The sequence below is a fragment of the Notothenia rossii genome (genome assembly GCF_949606895.1).
Source record: "Notothenia rossii genome assembly, chromosome: 5".
Lineage (NCBI taxonomy): Eukaryota > Metazoa > Chordata > Actinopteri > Perciformes > Nototheniidae > Notothenia > Notothenia rossii.
In genome coordinates this window covers 79343556-79370972 of record NC_136903.1, presented here as the reverse complement: position 1 = coordinate 79370972, position 27417 = coordinate 79343556, and the positions used below count along the sequence as shown (strand labels likewise).

At 41.2% G+C, this 27417-nt stretch overlaps 2 protein-coding genes across 2 annotated transcripts in view; one reads left to right on the top strand and one right to left on the bottom strand.

Annotated features, from left to right (window-relative positions):
• The window catches only part of acap3b (ArfGAP with coiled-coil, ankyrin repeat and PH domains 3b), a 55513-nt gene extending 42642 nt beyond the window's left edge, over positions 1-12871 (bottom strand). The window contains exon 1 of the mRNA XM_079680150.1: positions 12570-12871. Within this exon, the coding sequence (XP_079536276.1) occupies positions 12570-12616 (47 nt within the window). The 5' untranslated portion in view covers positions 12617-12871. The remainder of the gene's footprint in view (positions 1-12569) is intronic.
• Positions 12872-13267: 396 nt separating this feature from the next.
• On the top strand, positions 13268-27382 carry pusl1 (pseudouridine synthase like 1). The gene is made up of 8 exons (XM_079680149.1): positions 13268-14003; positions 14084-14144; positions 15747-15934; positions 19970-20119; positions 22034-22204; positions 25321-25375; positions 26942-27104; positions 27259-27382. The coding sequence occupies exons 1-8, from the start codon at positions 13948-13950 to the stop codon at positions 27321-27323; spliced, it is 909 nt and encodes a 302-aa protein (XP_079536275.1). The 5' UTR covers positions 13268-13947; the 3' UTR covers positions 27324-27382.
• The last annotated feature ends 35 nt before the right edge of the window (positions 27383-27417 follow it).

Sequence of the window (27417 nt, the reverse complement as noted above, 5' to 3'; positions counted from 1 at the left end):
CGCAAGACCCCCGCACACTGAGACAGCTACAGAAACAAATCAAGCCGGACAGAGAGCCAGGGTCTGGGATGTGTGTGTGCATGTGTTGGTGCATATAGTCACCATCACACAGTGTGTCAAGGTTTAGTTTAGAAGGATTTTTATAATAACGTTAATCTGAACAAGTTGTTGTTTAAAACCCAATGTCCCAACTGTGATTGTAGTAACCGACCTGATCTGTGCTTAATTGATTATAAATAAATGTTAATGAATTACTTGTATTTGATTACTAGTTTACCTATACCTATTATCAAATTACATAATTCTACTAAATGATCAGGTTGGTTTGAATGACATATATGTAAAAGATATCTGTAAAACTGCTCATGTGCTCTTAAGTTTCTTGAGAATAAGTCATTCAGCTTGAAAAAAAAGCATTAAAATATATTCACCTAAAGTTATGTAATGTAGTCGTTTAAGGTAGGAGGCCTAGTTAGTTGTTAGTTCTGGTAAATGTTTAGAAAACTAAAGTGTTTTATTGTTGTAGAATATTAAATAGATTTTAATACCTAAATCACACAACATTATTTTGTATTATACGGACCTGCACTTGGCTGAAAGCATAGTCAGTGACTATGCTTTCATTATTGAAGACTTATAATGCTCAAATGTAATGTGCTACTATTTGATGCTTCCGGACATTTGAAAAAATTGACCCTTAACTGCAACCCGTGCTCCAATATATTTTATTGCTCTCTTGTCCAAAGTAGACCGCAAGTCGCAGTCACCGTGAAGCTTTTAGTCATGCTTGTTTCAGTTACTGTGGAGCCTTAATCTCCCTTCTCTCCGGCCCAAATCTCTCTTACAGAACCTCCCTGTTCAGTTAGCGACATCTGTCTGCCTCACAGTGACACACACACACACACACACACACACACACACACACACACACACACACACACACACACACACACACACACACACACACACACACACACACACACACACACACACACACACACACACACACACACACACACACACACACACACACACACACACACACACACACACACACACACACACACACACACACACACACACACACACAATGGTATATTGAATGGACATCCTTCCTGCTCCAAGACATATTGTCCATTATCAACCAGTGACTTTGCTTCAGCTGTTCTGATTTTTCCCCTAGTATGCAATGGGCAATCCATCCAACAAATGTAAGGAGGCACTCCCCATGTGAAAACGTGCATCTGTGTGTGTGACTTTGTGGGGGTGGGAATGATGGATGTAAGAAAGTGTGGGACTGCTGACACGGCAGATGGGAATGTTTTCATTTGGTTACAAGGAATTCCACACAGATCCGCGGCGAGGATGCAGGCTGAATAATGTAACAACAGGAAATGTGAAGGGAATCCATCGGTTTTTAAGAGAGCAATCAGTGTTTCTGTCTCTCCTCGTGTCTCTATAGGAGATTGGCCTGTCAATCACACTTGGTGGTTTCAGCACTGCAGGGCTGTTTGAATTCAGAGAGGATCAGGGCTGGTGGGCTGCCAAACACACAGTGAGCCTGTGTCAACAACCTGTGAGGGAACCATCAGTGATAAATGTCTCAAAACACTAGCTGAGATTACCAAGGAGCAAATGGCGAGTTGAAACCTACTTTAAAAGAAAGCTTGAAGGGTGTTAATTTGAGACACTGGAAGTTAAAGTCAGTGGTCAAAAATTCTGATGCACATTCCTCCACACAGCGTCACATAGCGCCTGGGGAGACAGGAACGTGGGTGGAGGAAGAGAAAGAGATGAGTAAAAGGATGGAGGAAACAACATATGAAAAAAACTATAGTGCACAAAACTAAAAGAGCAGAACTAAAACAAAGGCGGAGAAAGTAGGGCCAAATCGGAACCAGCTGCTCAACTGGATCCCAGATGTTTGAGAGTGTAAGCTAATACACGCACGTGCACGCGCACACGCGCACACACACCCACACACACACACACACACACACACACACGAACCATCTCTCCTCTGAGATTGCATGAGATGCCAATGAGCCATAGTGAACCGCATGACTATTTAATTTGTCACCTCAGGCCCGGCATTCAACAGGACAGCTGTCCTCTTCCTCTGCTGGACCCAGCCCTCTTTTTTTCCAGTTATTTTACCAGAAATATCTGTTTTTCATGTTTAGCTGCCAGGATGTGTGTCCAGCCCACAGTCTAACTTGTGATAACACATTCAGTGTGTTAACGTATGAAATATCTGCCAGGTTACCAGGACTACAGTAACGATGGTGACCATTAATCCTTTTCCTCCCACCATTTTCCAACCTCTATCCTTAGCCGACACTTCCTGAGTTTATCCGTCCAATCAATCAATACTTCTGTCTCCATGCTCCTTCTCTACATCAATTATCTCCCCTATGCTGTCAGCCATCTATCATTCCTCCAGCCTTCTCTCTCTCTGCATCCTTCCAGCTCCATCCAGTTAGAAAACTGAGAAATAGGCTAAGGTAATCTACTGAAACCCAATCCGCCTCGCTGCTGCAGCCCTGACGTTGAATCATTTCCATCCCAGAACTCCATTACCAATAATGGGCAGAGGGAGAAAGGGAGAACGAGAGAAAAAGGTGAAAGGGTGAGAACACAGGATATAATACCTGTAGGAAAAATGTCCAAAGGAAGACAAATGTGTGCAGTGAAAGACATCATTACTGAGAGGGATGACAGATGTTTACAAAACACCTCTCAGTTGGTTAGACCTGTTGGGTTATTTCTAGACGGCGAGCAAGCCTTGGCGACTTCACAAAACGCTCACATTGTGTGTGGATGACAAACAAACACTGTTTTTGTGTGTGTGTATGTTTGTTGTGTGTGACTTGTATGTCTCATGGAACTGGCTTGTCCCGATACATTTCTACATTTTGCCGTGAGCCATCTGAACAGGATGTAAACTACGAGGACAGCAGTTGATATTTCATGGTAGAATTTCGTTTTTAGTTGAGAAATATTTTACTGATCCTTCAACTCTACTGTATAAATGAGTGCAAAAAAAAGAAAAAGCCACCATGAAGTTGAAAGTTCTGTTTCTGCAGACATTTGTTTGGAGACACCGTGTTCTCCTCTTGGACCTTTTGATTCTGTAGTGTGAGAACCCATTGGCTGATGTACTTACATGTTTAAAAGCTTTATGCAAGTGTGCATACATACACGCACTAATGTCCAGAGAGGGTTTATCGATGCATGCCTAAATGTGTGGCAGTCAGCACAGTTTGCACACCACGGATGCATTCCACATATTACACGGCGACTGGTGCTGCTTGTTTCCTCCTGTGTGATTTAACGACTTCCTGGGGAGCGCACTCTTCCCGGCTAGTTTTGGGGTCCACAGTTTAAACATAGCCAGAGCTATGTCTGGCTAAACAAAGAGTCTGTCTAGAATTGTCATAGCACGCCAAAACAGCAAACACGGTTTTAAAACCCGGAAAAGCCTTGAAATCAGCAGTTTAGTGAAGACAAAGTGTTTAAACTAGGCAGGACAGCCAAGTATACAAACGTTTCCCACTGAGTAAATACTATGTAGTGCCAAGATGAAAAGAAAGCAGCCCAGGAACAAGATGCAGGCAATTTACTTAATAGTTTTGATTCGAGTTTCAACAGTCCTTGGCAGGATTTTAACAAACTCCCCACCGAATCCTGATCTCAGTGGGGATGAAGGATTGCAGTGAGTGAGAGCTGTGGGAAGACTCAATATGTGCCACATTCTTCACTCTCCTAACTCATGACAGGAATCTAATTTGTTCTGGAATAGGACCTGTATGTCTGCAACAAACCTTACTAACTTTTTATCAGAGTGGTTTTGCATTGTTTTATATAAGGTCATTTTTAAATAAAACCCAGAATTCCTCTGAGGACCAACTGATTTCCTTGATTTTGAGCTATATTGACTGGTGTTCAATGTGGGGGAGAAATACTGAAGCCTTGTCTTCAGAGTACTGCACGCTCCTGCTGATGGCGGTAATGTCTTTATTGAAGTAGTCATTACTTTAATTGGGAGGTTGTAATTGATTGACGCATCAATCATTGCTCTATAATTGGGAAATTGAGTACAGAGGCATGTGACCATTAAATGACCGCCTGCTAAACCTCTCCCCTTAAACTCAACTGTTCAGTTATAACTGAGCAACCGTTACTAGGCACCTGCTCTTTATTTGGTGAAATATTTATTTTGGGAAGTATAAATAATGATCACATTTTCATTTATAACTGTCTATGACACAGGGATCTACTTCACAAAACGAGACTGTTGCAGACTTTTTTCCCGGCACACTCAGCTTGAGTCAAAATCATTTAGCATTAAATCATGTATACAGTCATTGTATGTGAACATGGAGGTGTGTTGTTTGAAAAATGACTACTCGTTTGATAGGTAAACTTTCCTCCATTATCACTGTTGATTTGAAATGTGCTCACTGGTTCATACAGTTCTTTAGAATCCATGACATACACCATTGCTGCCCTTGCTTTTAATCTTCAAGAATCACAGATAGCGTTATGGTTTGAATATCCTGTCGTCAAGCAATAACATATAACATGTGGACAGGTCTTAAAATAACCCAGGCTATATAAGGCTTAAAGGTCAGATTGATATCATGGATAACCCTAAATCCATGGTGAATGGAGCCTATGGCAAAAATATTAATATTCGCCTACAAGCACAGAAATCCTCATCTGATCGAAGACTCACGTGTCCTTTGAAATGCAATCAGACACAAACTGTTCCAAACCAGTTCCAGAGATTCTCCATTATCCAGCCCACCGCTGCTGAATGGGATGGGAAATTGTATTGAGGTTTCTCAGGGTAAGAGGCTGATAGTGTGTGAGCTTTAATAGGGTGTATAGGCTATCCAGTTGATTTAATCAGAGAGTGTGGTTACCGATAATCCTATTTCATGGGTCCCACACTAAGTCCGCCGGCAACACGTGCAGCCGAGCGGCAGAAAATCTGCTGTGTCCATGTGCTGGACTGATGCTCTCCCATGAATATGTCAAACTACTGCATGGCCTGACTATGAAAATATGATTAGTTTACATGCACACATGTTTGAACGCACGTGTAACATGAAAGCAGATCAGATAAGGACAGTGGGAAACACATATATGCTGAAGATTTGTAACGTCTTAAGCCTCCACATACAAGGAACAGTACCAGCATTTGTAACAAAAATAGCCTTGATTTTTAAAAGCACAATTGTTGAAAATCAATAGTGGGTGGAGGGGTTTTGAAAGCAGCAATCCCTGTTAACCCTTCCTGACGTGCTGTAGGTCTGAATCAATCAATCTTCAGTGACAGGAGGGCCGTAGTGACACACCTGCTCACTTTGCTGCACGCTTTAGATTCAGGAAGAGCTTAAACATTTCCTCCTAATTATTTTTGACATTCTGAACTGGGCTTCTGTAGGAATGATCAGTCTGGGTTAAGCCATCAATTCATGTTTATCGGTAAATACCTGATCTCATGTGAAAAGAAATCCAGATTTGTAAGCAGAGAAACAAGAAGCAATGGTACACCATGTTTAAAACAAACAGGTCAGTCGCTGCACAAGATGCTGTATGAGCAAATACGCAGCTCTTGGGCTGTCAACAACTCTTAAACACTTCCTGAAATATTATTTGTGGCTCTGAGATTTTTTTGATTCAACAAACATTAGCAGACAGCTTCTGAGTTCTGCCTTTTCTTATTTGAACCTCTTTAGGGCACACGTGACATCATCTAGGCTAGGGCATCAATTCAAAGCACACACGCTTTCAAATCAACAAGGGCGTGGCTGCCCTCTTTGTTCCACTGGTCCTCTGTCTTCCAACAGTGCATTTTCTTTGTTGAGGAGAGAAAGGCACCTACAATCTGCAGGCTTTTTCTAGTGGGTAAGACAGGGCATAGATGCTCGAGTGCCAAACCCAGTAACTCCGACCCTTCTACCCACATCTCCACTGACGCCACTCCTTTGAAGAAACGACGATTTTTCATGCTTCTGACATGAAAGGAATGTTTCCTGCGGTTCACAGTCAAAGCATTTCAGCAAGGCCCCTACCTTTACACACAGAGAGTATACTAAAATATTTATGTGAAGTCATTGGGGGGTCAGATATTTTTAAGAGCCCCGCTGCGCTGCATTGTCTTTTCCTGTCACTTGTAGGTTACAAGAGTTCGAAAGGTCAATTGGTGGTTAAATGGCTGATTCCCGAGGGAGGAGGACATACTGACCTCACCTCCAACATCATTAGGAGTTTATTAACAACTATCACTGTCTCCTTGGTCTTCTCTTCCTAACCCGTTACAGCCTTTATCTCTTATTGCAAGACGGTGTTGAAGTCGTTTACACTAATGCATCATGTGTGTCTTTACAACAGTTTTTAATACATAGATATGAAGTGCTGTAGTGCTATGTTAAAACTGACCTTATACTTAATGTTGAAATTTGAAGCTGAGGAATTATTTTCAAAATGATTAATTCATTCATTTTTAAAACAATGGTTTCCGGAGTACATTTCCATAGTTAAGGGGAAAAAACTGCACAATATCGAAATTATTTATTAAAAATGCTAATATTATAGACCACACTGTCAGATATAGTAGGTAGGTCAAGTTATATCTACTGTATGCATATACACTTCTGAATTTCACAGTAGAAACTATTATGTAACTGGAACTAAATCTAGCACCTTGCAGATTAAAAACCACTTTGATCATACACTTCTGCTGATGCATTTGACGCCCCATAAAGATTATTAAACCTACATACATCCTCTTCATGCTTTGCATAAATAAATTGTTAGACCTTCCTATAACTTCAAAGACAAGCTTTATGCTCATAGATAAATGAAGTGCCGCATGCAAGAGATACGCTTGTGTGTTTTTTGGTGTTTGCCAGTAAACGCATGATGGAAAGGCTGGGTTTAGACAACAGACATTATTCTCAATCAGATCAAATGTGTTAAAGTCTCGTCTTTAGAACAAAGCCAGGAGTGATAAGGGCTTGAACATGGTTGGAGAGGCTCCATATATGGAGGGTAAGAGGATAGTGTTTCCTGGCCCTTCTCTTTCCGTCAGAGCACATCTCCTGCGTACGTGCACGCATTAGAGAGAGTGGTTGGAAATGAGGGTCTTGACATTAGCAACTTAATGTGAGTGGTCTGGAATCTTTCTAAATATTTTGCCAGGGACTTGATGTTACAGAGAGGATCTATTTCTGGTGACGTTCAGAGGGTCACGGCCGCTTTCAAAGAGATTTCCTGCAAAATAAGTTAAAGATAAACAGACAAGGACATTGGGTGAAAGCTGGCACTTTATGCCTCTGGCTTTGGTCTGGGACGCTTTCCAGGCAGAGTCATTGCATTAGCTTACATGTAGTACATCAATGTCAGCCTACTTTGGCAACAGGTCATCTTATTCAGCACTCTAACGCATTTTCTTATAAAATCACCTGCTCCTTTTCAAGGTCACTATGTACTTTTCCATGTTCCCTGCAAATAATAGACCAGTGCTCTCTCCGCTGGTATGTGTTTCTCAGCAAGTGGGACAAATTATGTGCCTGCTGACGGAGGTAGAGGGACAGGTTGTTGCCATGGACGCCGAAGAAGCTGGTCACCCTTGGCAACAACGTAAGCAGCGAGGTTCATATTTACATATTTCACAGGCTGCTGACCAATAGGAACTCAGTATCTTAGATAAGCAAAACTATGATGTGTGTAAAAAGAGGATTATAATGAAAAAATGTCAGACAGTTGAGAGAAAGCAGGGAGCTAGACAGATATCTGAAAGAAAAAAAAAAAGCCACTTTTTACATAGCTTTTAAATCTCAACAAATCCAGCTCATTAATTAGTTATACAAACATAAAATGTTGTTGAACTTCCTTTACCTAATATTAAATCCTGGTGTAAACTGTCTGCATAGGTTTTCAATAGAATTTATTTATAATAATTCTTTATGGCTTAATATTTTTGCAGCACAGGGAATACAAAAGTGTTCAATATTGTGCGAAGGAAGGGAATCAATAATCATCAGTCGAAATATTATGTGCATATCTAGTTTTTTTACCTTTCCCACAAATGGTGGAATTGAAGAACTGTCTCCGCCTGAAAAACAAGCAAACCGACTGCACAGACAGGTTGTGACCTCACATCTGTTATTCCTGCAAGTAACTATGGCAACCACAGGAGAAGTAAACACTTTACTTGTCAAAATCCCCTTCTGAATCAGTTGTATTGTGTGTCCAGTCCACAAGTTGTATTTTACTGACTTACAAACAAGCACACATTTGCGATAGGTGCAATCACAAATTTGTACACACACACACACACACACACACACACACACACACACACACACACACACACACACACACACACACACACACACACACACACACACACACACACACACACACACACACACACACACACACACACACACACACACACACACACACACACACACACACACACACACACACACACACACACACACACACACACACACACACACACACACAATGTCACTTGTTAGACGCTTACATACTGGTACTCAATACTGTGGGCAATCCTCACAGGAGCAATTTGGGGTGAAGTGTCTTGCCCAGGGACACAACGACATGCTGACTGCAGTGGGGTTTGAACCTGCGACCCCCTGATCCGAACACCAACACACACACACACCACACACACACATGTGTGTGTGTGTGGTGTGGGTGTGCCCATAAGGGCACGAGATAAGTTTGTGCACAGATGGAAGGCTGACAGGCAGGTAGGCCATCTAGTTATTTTCGCCGGGCCGGCTAAAATGATTGGTCGTGCTTTTTACAGTGCTACGGAATCCACGGATGACATTTTTTTATGGATTTTTTGTCAAAGTACTTAAGATATTCATTGCTATCGGGATGTTAAGAGCATTCCATAGAATATAACAAAAAGTGTATCTCGAGCCGGTTTCTCAAACGTACCTAACCCACCTTTAATAATTTTAAATATAAAATAATTTGTATCAGATTTGCAAATAGTTTGGCTTTAGCAGGAACATGATTCACTTCTTTACAGATATTATCAGATAAACAAAAGACTTAAACATCTACCTGATTGTGATATTCAAATGTGTCTTCCTCAGCAATTGGCTTCATGTTATGACATGCAGCAACCTGGAGCCTGAAGCATTTATCTGAATATGAGGTCAGATATAAGCAGGTTTGACAACTTTCGAATGATATGAAGGTGGTAAGTGTTACACAACCCTTTAAAGTCCTGTATGGGAAATAATTCACTGTTGATGACTACTGGCAACAGTCGGCATTCATTCAACTGGTTTTGGCGTAATTCCTTGAAAATGCTCTGTGGTCTTGGCAGCAGATTACTTTAGAACATAGCTAGCAAAATCCCACTTTTACTAAATGTCTTCTGTTACATTAATTAAAAAAGATGTAAGAATACAAGACGTTTAAGGGAGAGTATCACATTTGTAACATAACCCCCACTCTTCCAATCTGTTTCCTGTCACTTTCTGAATCTTGTTGACTCACTCGCTCAACCTGTCTGGATAGCCCGATGTTGTGCACTGTATGTGGGTGGGATGAAAAGACTCAGACAAATGACAGGAAGAGGCCAACAGGTGCGGCTGGTTCTCCAATCTGTTCATCTGTACACTCCTGGACCTGCTGAATCCCCTCCAGGCCACATATACGCTTCCATAAACATTGTTAGGGCTGGGTGAAATAGAGAAAATCTCAATATTTTGGGAAAATATTGAAGGTTGACCATCGGTGCTTTCACAAAATATTCACAGAATTAAAATAATCATCAGTGATGTTGATATAATGACTTAGTGGCTAAAGTCATTAATAATACAGCTACACTGGTAGTACAAGTTTCACAAAGTAATGTTACTATACTTTTGCCCAAAGAAATGTATCAAAACAGAAAGTAGTCAAACCTGCTTGTCACATTGAAACTCTTCACTGTCTGGGAAATTTAAAATAATGACAGTATCTTTTTAAAGCATCCACTTTCCTCCTCCATTCTCAAAGTCTCGTCCTCTTTTCTCCAAGCTCCCATTTGTCTCGATTGCAGCAGCTGTTGCTAGGCAACAGCTCATACCCACATATGCATAGATTACTTATATCATAACAATGTTGTCAATGAAAATATGTAGCTATAAAAAGATCATGTACCTGCCTTTATGATCACTAGTTTGGTGATTTAAAGGTGAAATTAAAAAAGTGCACTGTACACTTGGACTGTTAGACTGTTTAATGATAAATACATTAAAACACTACGTCTAGCACTTCTTATCAAGATTTCATGATCAAGTCAATTGGCTGAAGTTGACAATAATGACCTTTTTGAAAACATGTACGACCAAATGTATGTTCTGCCATTAGATAAACACCAACCAAACCACTAGAGAAGCAGTCTTTCTGAAAACCCTCAGATCTCAGGCTCCCAACAACAGCGCTCAATTAGTCCCGTTCTTAAACCATGAGTGAAGACAAGCCAAAAACTGACCAAACATTTATTTAGGGAATCAGATTACAACAACAACTCTAAACAGGTGCAATGCACAGGGCTTCATGTCAGCTTTTGTTCCAGAATGAATGACTGCAGCAGGTGAGCGCTGAATGAAAGGCCGGGACGAGAGAAAAAAAAGTTTAGCGTAGACAGTCTGAACAAAAGACGTGTGTTATAGATTATGAGGACATACCGTATAAATTCCTTCACACTCAACTAATCATGCATAGACAAATACAACAGGACCAGTTCAAGTAAGGACCTGCAGTGAGGTGTGGGAGCGTGTTTTAAAGCGCCATGTGTGGGAGGACAGACAGGACCGGCTCTTTCTACTTCTGTTTCTCCACAGTGACACAACAAAGAGGATCAAAAACCCAGACCACAATATGATGTACAATTCAGTAATGACTGCTCATAACGAAATCACAGTTTGAAGTAATGGCTGTGTCCCATGTTTTTACGATTTGGGTATTTATTTGTAGCTGTCTAGGCATTAAGAATAGCTGCCTGATTATTGTAACATAATGTCATGAGGAACACTGTGAAGGGTGTTCAAAAAACAAACATGTGTTTACATGCAAAAAGGTCCTGCATCGACGGATGATTATAAACCTAGATAGTATCATGTGTATAGGGGAAGGAAAAAAAGGTAACTCATCCTGTATTTAATCCAAATATGATCCGAACAAGGATAGGGATTTTCTTCTCAATCATCATGATCACAGTGTTACGCAACATTATAATTTCCCTACTGCTTGTAAACCCAAGGGAACATCAGCTTCCTTTATCATTGTGGGGATTTTCCAAATAAATGACAGCCCTTACAAGATCAGAGGAAAGAGAACCAGGCAGAAAATGTCTCTTCCTGTGACCTTCTGCTTCAGCCATCCATCACTGTGATGGGATTTTTTTAGCAGCAAATTGAATGTCTGTCTCTCTCCGCTCTCTTTATTTCATTACACTGTTTTCATTCAAATCACAAATGTTTGAGTGGCACAACGTTCAACAAAGAGGATAAGTTGTTTCTGAGAGTGGAAGAAGGAAGAAACCAAATGAGAGCAAATAAGCAACAGATGCTGAGACAACCAGAAACAGAGTTAGAGAAAATAACATTTGCCTATAAACGGCTTTGGCGTCTTTGCAGTAGAATGCTGAAAAGAGCACTACCAGCCCTTCTTTTGACATATGCTATTAGAATCTCATCTTCGAGTTTCCTATCGGCCTATACACAGGAGTGCCAGACTGGCACGTGGACTGAGTGAGGCAACAACCCTCAAGCGGGCATGCAAGGGGCCGAACAGCTGGATCTGTGCCCAGGATACAAGCTCTATAACCGGAGGGGAGAGTGTACTCCTCTCCCTGATGCCTCTGTGAGCTGCTGCTTCTGCAAGGCATCTCCAATCTACCACCAGTGGATGACAGGGCCTCCTCCAAGAGAAAAGACTGCACCCAACCTGTATGCCATGCTGCAACACACGCACAGGAAGGTCCCATCATAGACTCTCACTTGTTATAAGGCCACATTCAAATGAGTGCCTCCTTCTTTTACAGTGCACTTCAGACTGTTGATTAAGCATGCTGAAAATCACTTATTATTTTTACACTGGAGCAAAATGGATCCTCACTATGCGTGGCAATGAGTGTCCCTCTTCTCATATGCACTGAGCCAAACCACATTCGGAAAACCAGACACATCGGAACCACTGACAGACATGCACGTCTCCTCCAGCAAATGCATTAGATACAAATAAATGTTTTAATAAAAAACAAAAAAATGACATTTAAAAGAAAATACTTGGAATATGATTAAATGGTTTAGAAAATGAAAAAAAAAAAGGACAAAATGGAAGAAATACGCCATCATGCTGTTGAACACATGGACGAGTAACAATGTATTATTTTCTCTGCAGATGCCACCACAACATGAGGGGACTGTTCGGTCCTCATCCAAAAAAATCATGCGTAAAATAAGGTGTGCCATTTTTGCGCACCGCTGTGATGTGCCTGTGAGGAGAAGCCTTACCTGAATCGGGGGGAATCTTTTATACATTCTTCAAAGTCCACCGTCATTTTTGCGTTTTTCTCGTGTATTCCTCGTTCAGTTTGCCAATGTCATTGCCCGCTGGGGGATGTCGCTTGAACTGTGCGGATGGTGACTGGTCGGTGTCCCCTGACGCGCAGCTGTCTGTCGCCCCTATTCCGGTGGCACCGTGACACAAACTGCGTGCTCTGTGCGAGGCAGGCGGATTACTACTACAATGCTGCTGCTGCTGCTGCGAGACAAGCGAGAGACGTAGCTGCACCGCGGTGACTGAAAGAGTGGAAGAGAGCGCCGACTAGTTACCACCTGCCGTAACACATCTGGAGAACAGGAGGAATCATGGGAGAAACCTCACTCAAACCCATGGAGCCCCAATCAGTATTAACAGAAAATATATTTCGCACACATTAATTTCCTTATGCAATGCTTGCGATGTGTTTCTTGCACAAAAAAACACATTTAGAAATGAGAGAATGTCAGCATAGTGTTTCGGGTCGTTTAAAAATGTAGAGCATTGCATTGGGTAATAGTACTACTAAATCCAATTATTATGCCAAAACTCAGATAAAACATAACTAAAACATTCAGCAGTTTGAACAAAGCAGAGTATTGATTATATTCTACTTTTTGATTGTCAAAAGTTAGCCTTTTAGCTTTTTGAAAATCCAGATTTGTAACAGATGAATCTCTCATTTACCTGAAGTGTTGTGTAGCCTAAATTCAGTGTAGCATATTTGTCAGCATTTTAAACAAATACAATTAATGTCAGGAAGCGTATCTTGGTACGCCTCTGTCACTGATCTAAACTCGGTTGTTGCTCGTGTTGATTATATTTATACCGACCCATCTCCACTACTGTATCGTCTCTGAACGCAATGATTCTCAAGGCAGATGGTTTTGCGGCTGGTCGAGGATGACGTCGACACACACCCCCTCTTTGGATTATGACGCAAACAAAAAGGGACCGACAGGGCTGCAAACCCCTTGGAACATGTTTTGCCTTAACTTTACATGAATGTTTACATATATTGGTAATTTATAATAGGATAAATGATCAGACGTCTCGACTGTTCTCCCGGACTACAGATATAACTAGGCTACTTGGAAATGCGGCACGTGTCAACAGTCTGCCTGCTCGCGCCTGCTGTGTTGTCCCTGCTGTAGTTTGTCGCATCTGAGTGCCTCACCTGCAGGTTTTAAGGTCGTTCTTCACCGGCTCCCAGTACCTGTCCTTACCATAGACGCGTTAATGTCAAAGTTGTGACAGTAAAAATAATATTTTACAATGTACCCTTCTGTTGACGCATGACCAATTTGTATCACATTATGATCAGGAAGTGTCAAGACATTTAGAGACATCATGCACAACTGTGCACGCTATCTCATCTTCTTTCAATACATTGGAACAAAATACAGGTAGGTTATGTAATAATGCATGATATCTGGTTGCACTCAAAGGTGTGTTATTATTTATTATATAATTATTATCTCTACAGTGGTGTAGTGAAAGTGCCTCAACATGAACTTGTTAAGAAAGGGGTCCAAAACCACTTGGAGGTAAGTTTTGTAAACGTTTTGAGTTCTAATTATCCTTCCATACATGTTTCCTCTTTCCTTCTTTCTGTCATTGTTGGTCCTGCAAACCAGAAAATAAGTTAACTAAGTTACTATTCGAGTATAACTTGTAAAGTTGCCTGAATACCAAATATCATTGGGACAACAACACATATCATACAGGCAGATTACAATGTGTAATCATCAGTCAAATTTTGTGTAGATTGAAGTAATGTAATCCTCTCTCCATGAGAGTTAAAGTCTTCAGTTTGAGTTAGTTGGTAAACTTAACAGGTTGAGTGAAAAGACACACAGGAAGAAACACATCCTGCTTACAGCTATGCATAATTCTTTGATTATTTAATAGTGTTTTAGTATGTTTAGTTTTGGTATGTGTTGGAGTTTGTTTTTGGCATGGTTGTATGTAAGTGAAAGGTTTTATTTGGTATACATGTATGGGTGCATGTGTGTACATAGATGCATTTATAATAATAATAATAATAATAATAGCTTGGATTTATATAGCGCCTTTCAAGGGACCCAAGGTCGCTTTACAAGTAATAGGGCAAAAAACAAACATAACAAAACAAAAAGTCAGACAGGCAAAACAACAGATCGATTTAGGGGCCGAAAGCCTTGGCAAACAGATGGGACTTGAGGGCCCTTTTGAAGGCGTCGAGTGTGGGGATGTGGCGAATCTCCGCAGGGAGAGCGTTCCAGAGGGTGGGGGCTGCCACACTGAAGGCTCTGTCCCCGAAGTTTGGTGCGGAGGGTGGTAAGCAGGCCAGAGTCTGAGGACCGCAGGTTCCGGGGTGGGGCATGTGGGTGAAGGATGTCCGATAGCTACTGGGGGGCAAGGGCATGGAGGGACTTGTAGGTGAGGAGGAGGACTTTGTAGGATATGCGGGACTTGACCGGCAACCAGTGTAGGTGGATGAGGGTGAGAGTGATGTGTTGCCACGGCTTTATGTGTGTGAGTACCCTAGCAGCACAGTTTTGGACATACTGGAGCCTGTCCAGGGTTTTGTTGGGAACCCCAAACAGGACACCATTGCAGTAGTCCAAGCGGGTGGGGACAAAAGCATGCACTAGGGTTTCGGCAACCGACTCCGAAAGTGACGGTCGGAGTCTGGCAATGTTCCTTAGGTGGTAAAAGGCCGATTTGGTCACAGATTTGACGTGGGAATGGAAGGAAAGGGTGGAGTCGAGGATGACACCCAGGTTGCGGGCTTCAGGAGATGGGGAGATGGAGCAGACGTCGACCTCGAGGACGAAGTCACCAACCTTCTGGAGCAGGGCCTTGGGTGCCACAACCATGAGCTCTGTTTTATTGCTGTTCAGCTTAAGATAGTTGGAAGACATCCATGTTTTGATGTCAGGCAGGCAGTTGATGAGAGACTGAGGGGGTAGTTATAGTTTTTATATTACAAGTCTTTCACTTTTTTTTAAACCGTCAGCATGAATGCTAATAAGCTCAACTCCCCTTTCTGACTATTTGTTGTAAGCTATGATTGTTTTTAAAAGACCAAAATAGATTTTCTTTAACAATACATAAGCCAACAGCTTATTTTGAACCTCTCTGATGTTCTCTTTCTCCGTGTACAGGATGCAATAAGGAGGCTGAAGCCGATCAACCCAGTGTCTCTGTCAGTTTCCAGCAGGACAGACCGAGGCGTCCACGCCCTCTCTAACTCCGCTCACTTTGACCTCCAACGCAAGAACGATAAGCCGCCATTTGCCGAAGACATTATTGTTCAGGCTCTTAATAACCATCTCAAAGAAGAGCAGATTGGGTGAGTCTGGACTCCTTAGATGAGTGTGATATTCAACAGTAGAGATGATCTCCTCACACAAGGGGTACATGTGGTCACACAGGGTCATGCACTGAGAATGTATCCAACAAGATTAAGCCACTCATACTGAACAACACATTTCTCTGGCTTGTTAAATCAGAGGACTCACAGCACATTTTATTCTAGCAATGATAAATGGAAAGAGACACAGAGTTTCCTGTCGAAATGATTATCAACAGGTGTTATATGTAGATTTATAATCCACAGGTGTATATGTGTATAGGTATAGGTGCAGGTGAAAAATAAATGAAAATACACCCCAATGATTTACAGGTTTTTAATATTGTGATTCGTTTTTCATTCAAATCCACAATTACCACCTTGGGGTTTTATTTCTCTGCCAATCAATTAATGTGCAGTTTCCATGTCTGTCTCTCAAGTATTCACATCATCATTTACCAAATTAGACATTTTAGTGAATTCTTATAATGAGCATACTTATTCTTGAGTTGTGGTCCACAATATGTTTTTCGAGTTCACAGTGAACAAAACATCCTCATCGGTTCATTCTTGCGTCCAACTTGATTTCTGTGAGAAATGTTAAGAACATTTTCTTCAGGATATGTAATTTTCACAAGAATTGGATGGATATGTGAAGTAGTCAGTACAAAAACTCTTATCTATTTTTGGCCGTGTAAGAACTGTGTGCGGTGTGAAAGCTTCCCTGTCCTTAACGAAGTATCACTTCATATTAATATCCTCTTTAGTCTCATGCAGTCCATCTCTGTGATGCAATATCCAGACAGCAGTTTTGCTGTCTGATAGAGGAAAAGAACCAAAGAGACAGAGACAGGGAAGGGCAAGGAGAGTGATAGATTAATAGATAGGAAGGAAAGACAATACAAGAGCACCGAACCAATGTGGATAAGACTGAATTAAGACAGAGGAGTGATAGTGTGAAACAGAACGAGCCATTCGGGAGGCAGAGAGAGAAGAGAGGAGGGAGGAAAGGGAAGCTCCCAGCATCCCACTAATCCCTAAACCTGCAGAGAGAAGGTTAGAAAGGATTATCCTTGCTCTGCTTTTTGGTCTATAGCATCCCATCACACACACACACACACACACACACACACACACACACACACACACACACACTCTATCAACTAAATGGAAATGACTGTGATTGAGTGTGAAACCTGCAAATACACAGTATAAAAGCGCTTCCTGTCTTCCGAAATGCCTTATACTGTATACGTAGTGCCAACCTTTTAAGCTACCAGTAATATTTTTATCCAGTTATATTCATACAAATACCCCATTCATTTGTGACTTTTCATAAAAACGCACCCTAAACCATCTTTTCACTTCTTACTTGGATGGAAGAGGTAACCAAGTTTTTTGTTGCAGCATCAATCACAATATGGCTTCCAGCGTATAGCTTTGGTCTGCTGCCTCCTAAGGTAGAATGCCAATACAAGTTTGAAATGTGAACTTGCACGCTGAGAAAATACCTCTTTAGTCGGGGGTTCATTCGCCTGCTGTGCTGCCGCCAAAAAGGGCCTCAATTAGCCTGAAATGAGCAGCCAGTTTCCCATAAGGGCAAACTGCTGAGTAGCAAAATGGTGCAATGCCAAACAAGGCCCCAGTTCCCAGATGTGTGAGACCATGCTTTGCACACTGTGTGTGTGTGTGTGTGTGTGTGTGTGTGTGTGTGTGTGTGTGTGTGTGTGTGTGTGTGTGTGTGTGTGTGTGTGTGTGTGTGTGTGTGTGTGTGTGTGTGTGTGTGTGTGTGTGTGTGTGTGTGTGTGTGTGTGTGTGTGTGTGTGTGTGTGTGTGTGTGTGTGTGTGTGTGTGTGTGTGTGTGTGTGTGTGTGTGGGGTTGGTCTGGGGGCCAGGCCTGTCATTTCACATCAGAGCAGACACTGAAGGCAGAAGCAAGGGTTTCCTCTGCCACGTGTCGCGCCCAATCTCCTCCCCTGGAAACGTAACCTAGTTTCTCTGTCATTGCACACACACACACACACTGAATGTGCCCTGCTGTGTACAGAAAATTAGACATATGTGCACATATATGGGATGTTGGAGCATTGTTGTCATACTTCCATATACCCATACACGGCTCTTATCACCTCCAGCCTTCTTTTAACACACACATACATGGGAGCATTTTCTTAGTGCATGCACAGGCGTGTGGGCGAATGCTACAGGGTGTTATAGTAGTTTTTGCAGTCACAGTCACCCTGGCACAGCTCTTTGTTCTTCACTTTACAGATGTAAGCATTAAAGAGTCCCCACTCCTCACTGTATTATTACTGAACAAAACATCTCTGACCCATTAAAGGGAGGTGGTGTGTGTCAGACATGTATGAAGAATGATAATGAAAGCATTCAGTAGATAGAAGATAGTTTTGTGATACGTTATGATGAAAAAGAAAATCCAACTACAGCAATCCTGATCCCTCTCTCCCTCACCTGGAGGTTATGTAACCTATATATGTTTAGATGTAAGCTCTAAATGTGGAGATGTGCATGTTTTATTTATTATTGTCTGGGATTTGGAATAACTCTGTAGAAAAACCTTTTACAATTTAATATATTCATGTACGATAGTTACCTCCACCAGCGACGTGATTTTGGTTGTTATTTTGTTTGTTAGAAGGTGGACTACTGCAGAATAAGCCAAGGAAAACTAATACAGAACAGATTTGAATCATAGGGAACAACATGTTTCATTATAAAACAGCCTTGGCGATGATTTAATTATCAATTATCACCAGAGCTTGAACAATTTGAAAAGTTATATATATCAAATCAAATCAAGTTTTATTTATATAGCACATTTTTAAAACGATTTTTGGTCGAGCCAAAGTGCTGTAGTGTACATACTGTACAAATACTTTGCAATAAAGACACTTTACAACAAATACAACACCACAGTTTGTGCAAAATATCAGTTTGAGAGAACGACACCCTCTGTCCTTAGACCCTCACATCGTACAAGGAAAAACTTCCAGAGAAAAACCCACAGTTTAACCCACATATATAAATATTTATTTATCTAAAACTTATTTTGTCAAATTCTTTGTGAATTTTTCTTAAACAACCCGATGTGGTTTGGGCAAAAAGATGTGATTACCTGTGCAGAAACACTGGCTACATGTTGTGCTCTACTTTACGATGTTACACACGCACATTGAACGCCACTGGTGGATTTAATCAAGACAGGAAGGTTTGTCTGACTGCATTTGAGTAATCTTATGATGTTCCAATGTCTGTGTGCTTCTTGATGGATTGATACACAGGAAGTGTCCCATGTTAGCCGCGTTGAAGTCGCATCAAAGAGCTCCAGCCTGTGAGCCGCTGTGATGCTCACTGTGCGAGCGTAAGAGCTTGGCTCATTCGAGTTCTTGGCAGCCTTTTAGGACTCTGACAACACCGGTGCTTTTGTGTTGAAAGCTGGAATGCTGGCATTTTGGACAATTACTTTTTGAGAATATTAACACCATCTGTGTCCTGGGAAGGCTTCAATCTGAGGAAGGATGAAACCCTGATGTCTGGTTGTTTTTAGTTTTAGTATCAATACCCCCCAAAAATATATTTTTTTTTAACAAACTGGTCAACGAGTTTGGGCTATTTTGCCTCCATAACATATAACTGTTAAATATTTTGTGAAAGAAAATACCCAAAATACACATTTAGGTCTTTATTTTGCTGCACTTTGTCTATTTGTAATTGCTAGATTACATTTGATCATGCCTCACAAGCATATTTAAACAGATACTGTCAGGAAACCTTTAATGAAACATTGCTTTTACCCGACATTATGGTCTAAGTTTGTGTTGATATCTCTTCGTTCAAACATGTTAACGGCTTTCACCTGTAGTGTCTCCCCTTGATGACATTCTTTCTGTCATTTTAAAAGAAATAATTGCACATTGATGACATAAGACATTGAGGAGAAGTCAAATGTGGAAGCTTTTCAGGCCTAAATGGATGTCAGCTTTCAACCCAACAGTTATGTTGTCACTCTCCCAGAATCACCCGTGCCCTCCGTGTGCCTGATCATTTCCATGCCCGTTTCCGTGCCAATTCTCGGACCTACGTATACCGGATCGCGTTGGGAGTCCCCCACCACACTCTGCTTCCCGTCACAGAGCGCCATCTCTGCTGGAACCTCAGCAACACGTGAGTTAACCTGCTTTACACCAGACATCCCTGCCTTCATTCACTCATCTGTCGAGTTCCCTTAAGAAATACAAATCGAGATCAACCAATCAAGAGGGTCCAGACACACAGACAGACAGACAGACAGACACACACACACACACACACACACACACACACACACACACACCAGACACACCCTCAATAAGCCCATGCCAAGCCTTGCAGAAACAATGGTATGTTAAACACATGAATAATCCACATGTGCCACGCCGGAACTGAAAATTAGGGCCAGTCAAACAAAGTGTTTCATCTGAGCTGACAACCCAAAAACATAGAGAAAAACATGAAATGGTGAGGGCTAGCCTAGACGATGTTCTCTTAGCTGTGATTGGAAGGAGGGAGCGTAAAGAAACAGATTTCACAGAGTACATATGAGCATTTTTCTGCTTGTAGCTCTACACTTTTTTGGGGGGAAAGTAGGGCAAGATAAGCTGCGGGCTTATACTACGCATGCAGAACAACCCCCCCGCACATTACTGACTCTGTGTTTTTCTCACTCTCTCTTTCCCTCGCCCATCTTCTCCTTTTCTCCACTACACTTTTTTCTCTCTACCTTCTTTCCATTTCTCCTTCCCTCCCTTGTTTCTCTCTCTCTCTGGTGTCTGTTTATTTTTTTGTATCCCTTCTCTCATTTTCAGCATCCATCTCATCCCTCCACCCCTCAGCGTCTCTGCCTCCTCTCTCCGTCTCTATTTGATCCTCCTCTCCCTCGTCATCACACACCCCCATCTTTCCCACTGCAAAAAATATACATTTCCACTGTTCATTTTAATGTTGAATTTAGTCTTCAAATCTTGCATTTTTTTAAAACAAGGGGAAATAATCCCGGTTAGATAGCAGCGGAACCTTTAAAATTGTTGAATTTGTAAATGCACATATCAGAAGTATAGTATTTCAGTTAAAGTTTATCCTGCAAAATCCAAATATTTATAGTTACTTTTTGGTTGACTAGTAAACTAGACTCAGGTCTCCATGGAATTACAAAATAACAACTTTAAGAAATTAAAGTTAATCTTAATCAAAATGAAGATGGACATAAATGTGTCTATTAATTGGAGACCCACATTGCCAGCTCTGAGGCTGTGTGACTGTGGTTTTGAGTTATGCTAACAGAAATAATAACAATGCTAACGTAAGCTAACATGCTGATGTTCAGATACAATGTTTACCATGTTCACCATCATAGGTATCTGGTTATCATGCTAACGTTTGTGAATTAGCATAAAGTGCAGCCAATGGTTCTGATGGGAATATCATTAGTTTCGTATGTAGGTATTTTGGTCATTAAAAATAATTCAATTAATAACTTAATATTTTTCCAATTTGTGCCATTTTTCAACTTTCCCTCAAAAGTTCTAGCACCCGACACAAGTCATTTTTTGCAGCGCTCCACAACATGTTCATTCATGATTCTCATGTTCAAGATTCTAAATTGGTGCATTAAGATTTTAATTAGTGAGTCACTCGGCACACTCCTCCTCACTGTGTCTCCCCCTCTCTCCGTCAGATCGTATTAAAGCAGGGACAGAAACATCAGACTGTAGAGAGTCGCAGCACTGGGCCCACTTTCAGTCTCTTCCTCGAACGAGCTGCTCATAGACATGCTCCTCTTTGTCACGTGGTGTTGTGCATCAGAAAAGTTAATATTATATAACACCACCAATAAATTATTCTATTTTGAAAGCTGGAACATGAAGTTCCTGAAAACCTGTGGTACTTAAAGTGCACACCATATCCCCGCTGCCTGTCCTCTCTGTGCAGGCCTGACCTGTCAATGGTTACATCACAATGAGGCTGCAAAATTGATTACGGTATTGAACATTAGTGATCACTTATTAAACAGAAATGTCTCCTGTTTCTGTCTCTGATCAGGGAGCTGGATGTGGGAGCCATGCGCGAGGCTGCCACCCTGCTGGTTGGGACTCAGGACTTCAGCACCTTCAGGGCAGTCAGCTCTGACATCCATTTTAAAAACCCTGTGAAGACGCTTGATGTGGTCGGCATACAACCAGGAAGATCTTTCCTAAAAACACATTTCCACAGGTAGGCTGTTTATACTCAGGTAGGCCGGCAGTCAGCAAAGGAAATGGCTGCATACATATTTTTGGAGCACTTGGGGTCAAACAAACAAGCTTCAAACATAACCTTGACATACTTTTCATATCTTTTGAATATATTTTTTTCACACATCCTGAACAGTTTAGATTTGCATTTCTGAATTGTGATGAATGTAAGTGTGACATCACCTCTTCTTTTAGTTGTGTTTTGCTCTCCACTAACTCCTTAGGGCTCTTTAACAACTAAATGCTCTATAATATTCACCAGCTAGCAGCTCACTTTGTCTTTGTGCTGGAAAGATAATGCACCGCCCCATGGGAGGGAAACAAAGCTGTGGTCCTTACCAAAACAATGAGCTATAATGCTATGTCTGCTGGGAACTGCCTAGCCAGGTGATCATTCTGTGTGGTTTTGTCAAGTCTTCAGTACACTTAGTCTGCTTTATATATTTAGTATAAAACATGAATCAGTGCAACCTAAAATAAATTTAAAAACATAAATATATTTAAAAAAGCTACACATTAAATCTATCATGGTCAAACGCACCAGTATTTACTTTCTTGACAAGATTTAAGTGAAAAAAATCTTTATGAAATTAGTGGGAGACAGCACAGTCCTCCCAGTTAATACTTTTTATCCAAATTGAAGAAAAAGGCATAGAAAATAAAGAATAATGCATTTGCTTTCACACTGCAAACACTTCAGTCTTGTGTTTCTCAATCTTACATCGACTGATGCTTAGGAAATTGGCCAATGTCTTTGAATCATTTACAGGTACTCCACTCTGCATGAAAATAATCCCTTTCTAGCTTCAATCCGACTCAGTGGCCTGTTCGATATGATGTTATCATCATATTTTGAGTAGACTATAATCTGGACTCAAAACTCAACTTGTAGTTTAATATAGGGCTGCAAAATAAATATAATTGAAATGAAGATCGCTGGGGGTTTAATTGGAAAGTCTTGATTGTTTTCAATAACTCTCATGTCATGTGAAACGATGACTCCAAATCAGTACAGCATTGTGTTACTAAACCAGACAAGTGGGACACACGTATTCTTTTGGATTTCAGTCCACGTTTTATTTTACATGAATATAGTTATGCGATAGGTGAGCCAGAGGGAGAGAGAGAGAGCTTTTTGAGATTACAGGTCCATGGGGGTCCCTCTGCATGGGGAGTACCACCTTAACCGCATTCATTACTTGCCCTGAAGATATGGTGCACAATATGGACATGGGCAGAGTGTTTGCAGTTCTAAGTAAATGTCACATAGTCCCTTAAACCCCCGCACACATGGTGCATCAACAAGCTGTGAGCATCAGGGCTTTTCACACTAGGGTGTCTATGGTTGCATTTTCATCATATTGTAGTTATATTTGAACAGAAATGCCATGATTGAAAACCTGCAGCGGAGCTCTTGATTAATTTACTTTTTTCTTAAATAATAAACGGCTTTAAAAGAGGGCCATATCTACAACAGAATGCCTCAGAGCCAGTGAAAAATCTTGACAGCTATTGGATGTGTTTCTATGACATTTTTTCTTAAACATATTCATGTTCCACTCAGGTTGAAATATAATTAACTGGACATTCCTTTAATGAGCACCATCTTTAGGGCAACATTTTAAATTGCCCAGAACTTTGGCTAGTAACCCAAACATGCCAAACTAATGACATCCCCATCAGCCTCAGCTGTAATTTGGGTTTAGAGCTAATGAGCACATTTTAGCATAATCAGAGGGTACATCATGTCCTGCTTAACATTAGTATTTTGTCGTTATCATTATTAGCATGTTTGTATGCTCATTAGTGCAGCCTCACAGGGTCCCTTATGCATTAAGCTCAAAGCACCACTGTACCTACGTATCTTCTCACAGCGATGCCGGCACAACTGTACTGCAAACTTGTTGATTTATAAATCCCTCAAACAATTCATAAATTATCAAAACAACTAAACATTAACGTTCTGTGGAAATTCTAATTGATCATTTTCTCAGTTAGATGCCTGGAAAACCTTAATGCGTTTATCAATATCCTTTACAGACAGAAAAGACGTGCACACACACACACACACACACACACACACACACACACACTCACACACACACTCACACTCACACTCACACACAGATGCTGTGCAACATGAGACAGCCTTTGTCTATCCACATTAGTCCATGAGCTAACAGGCTTGCTGTATAGATCTGTCTCTGCATTCTTACATGTCAAATGAAATCAGACGGCAAGCGCTGACTCAAATTTACATTTGACCTAATTCTTCACATGTGCCTGTTTGCTCGGCTCATTCTTCCCCAAGTTATCAGATTTGGAGGGAAATGACTGCTGCGGCTTAAATGATGAGACAACAAACGGCAAGAAAAATATAATGTCACATTGCAAACGAGGAAGATTCCTATTTTTGTCATAACATCACACATAATCCAGCCGGGCCTAAACTGCAGTGGCGTATTCAGCATGTGACATTTAAACATTTAAACAAATCTGTGAAGGAGGAGAGGCCCCGGCTCTATCTGATGATGTCTGGCAGCATGAGCGTCCCATCGGCAGCTAACAGTGGTGGGGGGGGGGGGTCCTCTCTTTAAAGAGAGGACATGTCTTTACATAAAATACTCATGAGACATGAACACTTTTGAGTTCAAATGAATAATTCACTTTCAGAACATGGTTCGGACTGATGAAATACATTTTTAAAGACTTTTAGAATGATATACATATAATAATCAGACAACGAGTGTCATTCAGATCTACACTCAATGTGGCTCAGTATTATGATATATCACATCTGAGTGACGACCATTCAAGATATTATTTTGCTTCTAAAATGTATAACTTCAACCTTTGTGGCAATACTTAGTGGTACATTCAGTCAGTGATGCCAACTGCTATGCCTTGAGGACCTAATATTATCATTGTAACGTTTAATTAGTGTTTAACACGTGTTGGGAATCTGCCTTAAAGCATTTTCAAATTGTAAACGTAAATAAATAAACAGCTGTTGTGTTTAACAATTGTATGTTCCGTCTTTTCTTGGATACTATATATATGTTGTGCAAAATGTAACACCTGTTTTTGGTTTTACAGAGAAATACCATTCTGGGAGATCACGTTTACAAGCAGATCGTTCCTCTATAAGCAGGTCAGTCCCTCTCACTGTTCTCACTCTCCTTTTAAAGTCTGCAAATGTGATGCAGTTAGTGAGTAGCACCATCTGCTGGTCTGGATCTGGATTAATACTGAGCAGAAGCATGATAGGTCCACTTTAAAGTTTGCCGGAAGCAGTCCATGGACTCTGTGATGACAGCTTCTTCTGGTAGCAAGTTCCACTCCCTGATTGTTCTCTGAAAGAAAGAGTATTTAAGAGTGTCACTAGTAGCAATGTTCAAAGAGTTGGCTTTGCGGGTTGCACTTCTAACTGGCTCTAGGTACATTGATGCATCAATGGCTGAGATGTTATGGACAGTCTTGAAGAAGAGAACCAAACGAGCCAATCGCCGCCTTTCACTCAATTCCACCCAGTTCAACCGCTTGAGCATTTCTGTGAAACTGCTGTCCCATTCATAATCTCCAAAAATGAATCTTGCCCCTCTTCTTTGTACTGATTCCAGGGCATCACTGTCTTTATCAGTGTAGGGGTCCCAGACTGAGCTGGCGTACTCTAGTTTAGAGCATACTAGGGCCACAAAAGCTGTCTCCTTCAGTTTCTGGGGACAGCGTCGCAGGTTCCGGCGTAGGAAGCCGGGTGAACGGTTTGCCTGTGTTACAATGGTGATGACTGCTGGGGGGGAAACCTCTGAAGCAATCGGAGTCAGGACTCAAAGAGACACGATGGAGAGCTCGAGCTTTGATGTCAAACACTGATGGTTTATTTGGAGCTTCGGCCGGAGAATTCACAAGACATGTCACGGGCCACGGTTTGACCACACGGTTGAGATGCCACAATCAATTCTGAAGACCCCTCCTGTAGCTCCAGGTTTGAACTAGTTCAGAGTGTAATAATCAACATTCTTCAATAGATAGACTAAACAGCTGAGGACACTGAATCACACTTGTTGTCGCTTATGGCTTGGGGTCATCTAAACCCCAAGAAGGATGTGTTCCAGGTGTCCCACAACAATAACTATCTCTGACCGAAGTTGCCCGGTCATAAACTGATAACAACAAAATGCTTGGGCAGCCCCTCCTTAAGGGAGATAGCGGCTGCTCAAGGCTGGTCGTCTTCGTCAGAGGGCGAAATCTGACATGCAGGGGAAACTGCAATATCTCATAAGTTTCATTCAGCATACATTTCTGAGATATTTTAAGTCATGATGTAATAATGTGTGTCTCTGTAGTTGGCGTAAAGAAGTGGAATTCTTTGCAGAATGATTTTAAAGGGCTGTAAGAAACATTTTATGTTTAAGAAAATGTATAAAGAAAGCATATTTAGACAGTATGAATTTGACTTTTGATTGGGTTCTGGTTTTATGTTTCAGTATTTGTAAGCAACTGTGACTGAAAGAATATTGCTTTTATTTTATTTGTATTTATTTTTTGTATTTCTTTGTAAGAAGGGGCAGGTTAAAAGGGTTGTCTTCCCGCTGCGCCTTTCCACCATGCGTTAAAGAAAAACTAGTATAAGGGTACATGCTCTGTAAAGTGTACATGTTTTATTTTAAATTAACTGCCATGTGTGGAATAAACCAAATAATGTTTGTTTGTCCAGGTGCGCAGGATGACGGGGGCCCTGGTGGCTGTAGGGCAGGGGAGGCTCTCTGTGCCCCAGCTGAAGGAGATACTGTTGGCTAGGGACTCGCTCGCTTACCCACAAGCCATGTCGGCTCCACCTGACGGCCTCTTCCTCACCAGGGTGGACTACAGAGAGACAGGTGAGAAGGCTCATATTTCCTTAACATGCTAAGTGTAGTTTTTGCCCTGATTTCTTTGTCAATTTACCATTTCAGAGCAAGTACTTTTTTTTGTATGTAACCATTTCTGTTTGTTAAATTTTTCTGATGTATTGCCAATTCTTTCCCTCCTTAGACCTGCAGTTTTCACAACAGACGTCAGAGGAGCAATGCATCTCCAGTGGAAACTCGGAGGAATAATGATTGTTTATAATTTCCGTAATGCTGTGTGCAATGTTTGTAATAAAGTTTTGAATGTGTATATTATTTTCTTTACTTACAACCAGAATAAACT

Coding starts and splice junctions, on each gene's coding strand:
- pusl1 (XM_079680149.1), top strand. CDS start 13,948: ATGCACAACTGTGCACGCTATCTCATCTTCTTTCAATACATTGGAACA. Junction 15,935..19,969: donor CTCAAAGAAGAGCAGATTGG/GTGAGTCTGGAC, acceptor TCACTCTCCCAG/AATCACCCGTGCCCTCCGTG. Junction 20,120..22,033: donor TGCTGGAACCTCAGCAACAC/GTGAGTTAACCT, acceptor GTCTCTGATCAG/GGAGCTGGATGTGGGAGCCA.